At 41.9% G+C, this 7,380-nt stretch overlaps 2 protein-coding genes across 6 annotated transcripts in view; one reads left to right on the forward strand and one right to left on the reverse strand.

The window, feature by feature from the left end:
* The window catches only part of LOC106805240, an 18,729-nt gene extending 18,012 nt beyond the window's left edge, over positions 1–717 (reverse strand). For all 3 annotated transcript variants that reach the window (XM_014806764.1, XM_014806765.1, XM_014806763.1), the window contains exon 1: positions 478–717. In XM_014806764.1, coding sequence (XP_014662250.1) covers positions 478–636 — 159 coding nt within the window. In that variant the 5' untranslated portion in view covers positions 637–717. The remainder of the gene's footprint in view (positions 1–477) is intronic.
* Positions 718–757: 40 nt separating this feature from the next.
* Positions 758–7,380, forward strand: part of LOC106805230 (NADH dehydrogenase [ubiquinone] flavoprotein 1, mitochondrial-like) — an 8,922-nt gene continuing 2,299 nt past the window's right edge. Inside the window, exons 1-3 of one of the 3 annotated variants that reach the window (XM_014806746.1) lie at positions 758–834; positions 3,350–3,427; positions 3,738–3,899. In XM_014806746.1, coding sequence (XP_014662232.1) covers positions 772–834; positions 3,350–3,427; positions 3,738–3,899 — 303 coding nt within the window. In that variant the 5' untranslated portion in view covers positions 758–771. Of the gene's footprint in view, positions 835–3,340; positions 3,428–3,737; positions 3,900–7,380 lie in introns of all 3 variants that reach the window. The other 2 variants (XM_014806747.1, XM_014806748.1) reach the window with 2 other exon arrangements.

Raw genomic sequence — 7,380 nt, forward strand, 5'->3', positions numbered from 1 at the left:
AGATAAAAATGTAATTGAACATCGATTTATAATAAATCATGTTGTTTCTTTCACTCGAGCACCATTTGAGTGTCGCCTGCATATATTCTACTGTTGTTAGCAGTCAGCTGGTAAGCTGCGGACCCTAACTCGCCGTTGGTCGGCGCTGGTGTCGCGCGTGGGACATCGAAACTGTATGGCAAGCATAGCGGCTGTCCCATCTTATTGTATATGATCTTTGGCCATATTGAGTTCGCCACACGGCCGTCGTGCGTATAGCCATATTGAATCTTATCCACACGGCCGCCGTGCGTATAGTTTCGGCCGTTACTCACTGTTAGTGTTAGTGTTAGACTCTGAAAAGTTAGCAAGTACAATTATGAGTACAATATAACACAAAGCTCACAATGTTGTCATAATTATAACTGTAGAACCACATTCACTAAACAGTAAACTACTGACTAGTACAACTACTGAGTAACACATCATAATTGTTACCTTAATATAGCGTTTGGAAAGGCTGCGTTTTAAATCTTTTATTGTGGTATGCAAAGCTCCTTTTGGGATTAACTGTTCAAGTGTCTCAGATCCAACACCATTAATAATATACTCAGTTATATCAGCTGCCGATTTCACCACGACTCGTACAATTTCCATTATTGTAACCAAGCGATTACAAATAATACAATGAATATAAACTAAAAATCACAATTTTTTGATTAGTGCCAAAACATTAGTGCCAATTGTTTCTACTTCAGTGCCCTCTGGTAGTGAAACCACAGCCTACGGTAGATGTTCACTTGTGTGTCGCGAACGAAGATAGGTATTTTAGTTCTTGGTAATCTACTGCCACTGGTAATTAATATTTATGGAATGCCTTATAACCTTTGACAATCAAAAGAAGTTTTGTCATTTTGTGTGTGGACGAAGCACTATATTCTGTTGCCAATAATCGAGCTGTTATATGCAGGAAGCGGCCCGTGTTCGTGATATTTACACCTTACAACTACAACTTAGTGATGACGATTTCCAGTTTCCAGCTTGTCTTGGTTGGCGTTTCCGACGCAATGACACCCTTTGAATATTAATCTCATCTATTTTACCTAGTTTTAATATAACAATATAACGACGAGCAAATATATTTAACAGTAAATATAGAAGAAAAACAGTGTATTATTGATGCATTGCTATATATAAATTATGTAACCTTGACTAGGCACTGACACTGTCAACTTCAAGTCAAGTGCTTGAGCCGAAAGGCTGGCCGTTGGCCCATAGGCATAGGCACTTAGAACGTTTCAATAACAAATTGATGGTAAATAAACACGAAATGTATTTACTACCAAAGTCTTAATGTTTCTCTACTATAATGCGCCGACTATTACCAATAATAACCTCCAAAAAACGTTCAAATGCTCCTCTGCAACACAAAAGTACATCGCGCGCCTGCTGCTGTGTACAATAAACATACTTGTAGAGTTATTTGTTTTGTTAATTTTGTTGTCTGTGCACAGCGGCGTGCATGTGGTGTACTTATTTGGTGCAGGGGTAGCCCGACCAGGCTGTGCGACGGATTGTCTATACAGCCTGACACCCTTCCATACAAAAAACCTATCACCTCTGCAGATCGAGATGAATAACTCTGTATATCTCAAATAAAACTATTCCATTACCACCTTTGACTTGCCTTGTTTAAAATATGAACGTTAACTCACAGTTGTCCTGCTTCTAAACTAGAATGTATCTCTTAATTCACGGTATAATCTGCTAATTCTCACAGCATATCAACTTTCAAATCAGCTTTAACCGCCATGTTTAGCAAGGCACGGAAAACCCGAAACGGAATAGACTCGCTAGAAAATACTACAGAAATAGTACGATGGCTCTCAAGGCAATTACACACCAAAGCAAGTGAAACGATGTTCAGAAATGTGTGGGCCATTTGTAAAAAACCTTAGATGACATGTTCTCGGATGTAGGGGTGGTTTACATGACGACCGCAGATCGTTTAATTTCCTTTGTTCGATCCATTGCGGATTTTAGTCACAGTCGGAATGATAGCAAACATGGTGGCAAATTCATAAATTTGGTTGCATTCGTCTCAAAAAGTTGCTGTAACCCCGTAAGTACCCAGCGCATCGTAGCGCACTGATGGTTACAAGAAGGTGGACGTTTACTGATTCATTTGGTATATCACATGTGTGGTGTTCTTTGGCGATACTTGGAATATAAGGCAACTACGTGTTTAGCTGCAGCCACGGTTTGAAACGGTATCCTAACCCTAGCGATACCGTTTCTTGGAGCTAGTGCAGGGGATCATTTGAACAGCATTTACAGCAAATTATCAGTAGTAATACTTAATACTAGGTGAAAGAGAATAGAGAAACATTAAGACCTTGGTAGTAAATAGATTTCGTGTTTATTTACCATCAATTTATTATTGAAACTTGTCTGTGCTACTCATTGTGTAGCTGGCAACCATGTAAAGGTGAAGAGTAGGTTCATTAGTGTTATTGTCTGACACTAATTTCGTGTTGTAGGATGGTCAAGTACTCGAGTTATTGTTAGAAACAGCATCTACTGAGAGCCTCACACTACGCTTTTGCTAATCATTGTTGGGAGCTTCCTGTTTCGTCTTATTACGCCCTTTGGTTTCCCTGTCCCATCTGTATAAACTTGTGGTGCTTGACAGGTGTCATTGATAAAAAATGTGCCGGATTAAGCCAGAAATCTAGACCAACAACTACGTTGCATTTTAAATGGGGCAAGTTTTTTTCCTTAAATTTTAACAATTGGCATCTTTTGGTATTTAGAAGATTCCCTACTTTCCCTCAAAAATTAGTTAACTTGTTTTATAGTGACTTTTGCAGGAACATGAATCCTGATTGTTTGCTGCTAATGTGAGTTAATACACAATCAACATGGAAAAAAGTAATTAAACGATACTACAGACCAAATAGATACCTAGAACATAATTCACCTAGGCTGCACACATTAATTTCCCAATTACATAAAAGGAACACAACCAATTAGTGGTTTGATAAGTATTTAAAGTAACCAGTATGCATATTCATAACATTCAACCCTGCTGAAAGAGAGCGAATTTACATAATTTTGACCCAAGTGATTCTAAACGCAGGGATCTAAAATAGATGACTACTGGGAAAAAATTACTGTAATTTTCGTACATGCCGTTAAATGTTAATGTTGACAGTTATTGCTAATGTTAATATACCAAGTGTTTTGTTATTGAGAGAGTTTACTCACTTAGCACTAGTGATAAAAGTGTTTATGTTATCCATATAGTTTATATATATATTTGTTAATTGTATTACTACATTTCTGCCTGTCTTTTGGTGAGACATTTCAGCATTACCAGTGGGATCCATTGTCAGCCATGAACAGCATTGCAAATCTGCAACAGCTGTGTCGTCAGCCAGCCTGTATGGTACGTCAGTCGAATAAAACAAACTTAATGTTGTTCATGTAATATCATATGACTTCACTGAAATTTTTATTACAATAATTAAATGGATATAGCCATTACACAGGCTTCTTAAGAATTGGAACAACGACAATGATCATGTTTTTCAGAGCTAGCTGTTTGATGTAGGTACCAGTATCCATACTTCAAGATGAACTTGTGATCATGGGATTTACTTAGTGTTAGGAGAGTCGAGCCCTGTTGCTATATATGCAAATATTTCGTGTTAAATTTGGATGGTGAAACGAGTAAAGAGACTGGATATTGATTCCAGGTGATGGCGACAAGACACATGGCTTCTCTTAAGATGTTTAGCAACAAGTCTCTGACTGATGAAGACAGGATCTTCACGAACCTGTATGGCAAGCATGACTGGAAGCTAAAGGGAGCCCTGAGCCGTGGAGACTGGTACAAAACAAAGGAGATCATACTGAAGGTAAGTTCTAGTTGTTAGCTCATCTGACATAGTCAGATGCAGCTTGTAGAATCACATGAGCGTGCGTCCGTGCATCCGTCCAGCCGTGCGTCCGTCAACAGTTGGGCACAAATCTAAACGGCTCAACGTACGGTCACGATATTTGGGACGTGGGGGGGTAATCCGAAAACGAGTTGGGATGTCGAGGCTGGGGGGTCAAAGGTCAAGAGGGGTAAAAGAAGGGGGAACATTCCCTCCTTAACTTAAGGTATAGGGAGGAAATGCAGAATTGCGGCACAAATCTAAACGGCTCGACCTAGGCTCGTGATAGTCGGTGTATAGCATCATGGTAGGAAAAGCCATCACTGTGCCGAAATTGGAGGTCACAGGTCAAAGGTCAATGGGGCACAGGGCAGATTTTAGACATTTTCTGAGGACATGGTCTGACAGAGCGATTGGAAAACTTTTTTGTTTCAGCGGTGACCTACCATTTTTATGGCTTTATTGAAAGGACCATAAAATGTACTTTCTGCTGACATGCGAAGAATAAGTGTTGGATAACCTTTTGACCCTCAAGAGGAAGGTTAAACATGGATTTGTTGACTGTTAACAAAGGACTGAACTGCTTTTGCTATTGTGGATGTGAGGCTACAGTTGCACAGTTCAATTGCAAAGGCAAATGTTTGTTGAACAAGGTTTACACTCCTTAAATCATATTATTTTCTAAAGCAGTCTGTATTAGCACCCTGAGTAGCACCCTGTATTAGCACACTGTAATGAACCCTGAATGCTCGCGTGGGTAGGCAAAAACATGGGGGCAGCCCATTAGTGATTACGCACGCATGGGGGTGAACTGGCACTATTCTAATCATAATTATTGCCTGGCAACCTGCAATTCAGATCTGTTAACTCACAGCTCAGCGAAATTCTCGCCTGCCTGAATATACTTGGATTTCAGCAACTCAATGGAGTGAGGTTATCACGCACGAAGGGTGATGCCATCTTTGATTATTGATGACACTTGCATGCGCCATCTCGCAGCAACTGCTTTTGCTATTAGAGCCCCCTCCACCCGCCTCTTCCCCCCACTCTTCCCCCACCACCACCACTGCGCTCGCGCTCGACGCATATCCATGATAACATGTTAATATAGCGAAGTCATTAAAGTTACACAGGCTGTATATCTTTATTACTGTACTACCGGTATTGCAAAGCCTAGCTATCATAGATTTTAGATCTGTATTAGTAGTATCCTAGATATATGCGCGAACGCGGTGGCGGGAGGGCGCACTTGATTCGGTTGCCAGTGAGTTCATCAGAAGAATACCCGGCTACAGTACACGTCAGTTGAGCGCTGTCGCTCTGCGGCACTTGTTTGTCAGATGTTTTGCACTGTGTGAAACGACTTTTCACAGTTGTTTAGAACATTCTGTTCAAATTAAAATTGTGGTTTCAAGCATCTTTAAGTGTCATGCACTGAAGATATTATGTATTGCAAATTGTGGTGTAACATATGATTTACAGATGTTGCATGAATTAGTCAGCAGAGCTAGACTAGGGGTTGTTTTAGTGGTCGTCTATGTAGACAGAGCCTCGCGCATCTTGTGCGGCTAGATTGATGTTATAGGGAGAATTGTAAACATGTTTTAGGTCGGGCGTTTCTAGGGTCATTGTGAAATGGAGGTAGGACTCGGTCTGGGAGAACGGGTGACATGTGCGCTCAGGATGTAGGGGTTTTGGGGTTAATATACATAGGAGGTTAGGAGAGATGTAGGGGGGAGGAATCTGGTTGTGGTTGCGAGAGAAAGCGCACGCGCTTACGCGCGTGTGCGCGTTGCTTTCATGGTTCGCACAGTCCTTGAAAAGTCCTTGAATTTGAGGGGAGTCCTTGAAAAGTACTTGAATTTGAGGGGAGTCCTTGAAAAGTACTTGAATTTAGTAAATGTTGATTTTGTGCTTGAAAAGTGATTGCATTTCATGAAAATGTCCTTGAATTTTTAGAAAGAATCCTTGCCTGTAATAAAACGAAATTTTCTACCATCAATAATGTGCAAACCTCAATAAAAATTGCGTTAAATGAGCTTAAAAAGCTATAGACACGATAGACAGTTAAATGATGATCACAAATTACAGTAAGTCAGTAAAATCAGTCAGTAAGTCAAGGTATGTTGTAGAAGTGACAGTGTTTAGAAGGGTTTATTAATGTGATCCAGGTAAGTTTTAGAGGTGACATGCAGTGATTAAGAATGGGGTTATTAAATTAATCCAGGTATGTTGTATGAATTCCGATAAAATGTCTGATAAAATGTCCTTGAAAAGTTCTTGGAAAAAATTTCAGTCCTGTATGAACCATGGCTTTGTTTCTGTGTACAAGGAGATGTGACGTGAGCAGATATTAGGGTCAGTGACGTTAGCTCCCAGTTCCCAGTTCCCATGTACGTGTTGAATGTGACAATATGGTAATAGCAAATAGCTAAAAAAAAAAGATAACTTGACTTTGCGTTGCGTTTGGGGCAGAAAGGTGTTTCCACCAATCCACCGGGCTAGAAAGAATGAAAAACAATCTCTACTATTTGCGAAGTGTTCTAGCACTACTTGATCCTCATGTACACGTGGGTCCACACTTTATTTGTGGTGGCTCTAAGGATTTCTGTGGGTGCAAAACCTATTTGTTGTGGCTACAATTGTTGTTGGCTCACAGTCTATTTCTCTCGAAATGCAACATTGAATTGGGAACTGGTAACTACTAAACTAGGCAAAATAGTTACTAGTTACTTATGCTGAAGGGGTCGTTGTCGTATCAGGTACTACAGATATGTACCCGAGGTACGTATATGCATACACAAGTGTAGTGTCACCAGAACTGTTATCTCTCTCAGGCAATATATGTAATATTATGTACGGCCCTGTGTGTTCAGATAAAGACGGTACGCTGCCGCTCGAGATGGAGATCCGGAATGGACAGACGTCAGTGGAAGGAGGAGTGGGGGCAGGAGAGGAGGAGGAGGATGGAGGCGGAGGAGCCGGGACGGAGGACGGAGCGGAGCCCGGTGAATGGAGATCGAATGAAGACGGTCATCGGAGGAGGAGAGTAGGGGCAGGAGGAAGAGAGGGGAGAAAGGTGAATGGAGTAGGGGGGAGGAGCGAGAAAGGAGGAGGGAGAGAGGAGGAGCAGAGAAGTGATGGAGGATCGATGAAGAAGTCATGGAGGCGAGGAGGGGGCGGAGGAAGGAGGAGAGGAGGAGAGAAGGTGATGGTGAGGGAGGAGGAGGACGCGGAGAGGAGGGAGAAGGTGATGCACGGCGAGGAGGAGGAGGAGGGGAGAGGTGTTGGAGTAGGTGAGTAGGTTGGACCCGCAGGAGGAGGAGGAGGTAGGAGACGGAGGGGAGACGGTGTTGGAGTAAGGGGAGGCAGCGGGGAAGAGGAGTAGGAGGCACGTCGTGCGGCAGAGAGGGCAGAATGGGTTGGAGTAGCGCGGAGAAGGAGGAGGAGGCAGAGAGGA

This window comes from Priapulus caudatus, unplaced genomic scaffold (assembly GCF_000485595.1).
Source record: "Priapulus caudatus unplaced genomic scaffold, Priapulus_caudatus-5.0.1 Scaffold106, whole genome shotgun sequence".
Lineage (NCBI taxonomy): Eukaryota > Metazoa > Priapulida > Priapulimorpha > Priapulimorphida > Priapulidae > Priapulus > Priapulus caudatus.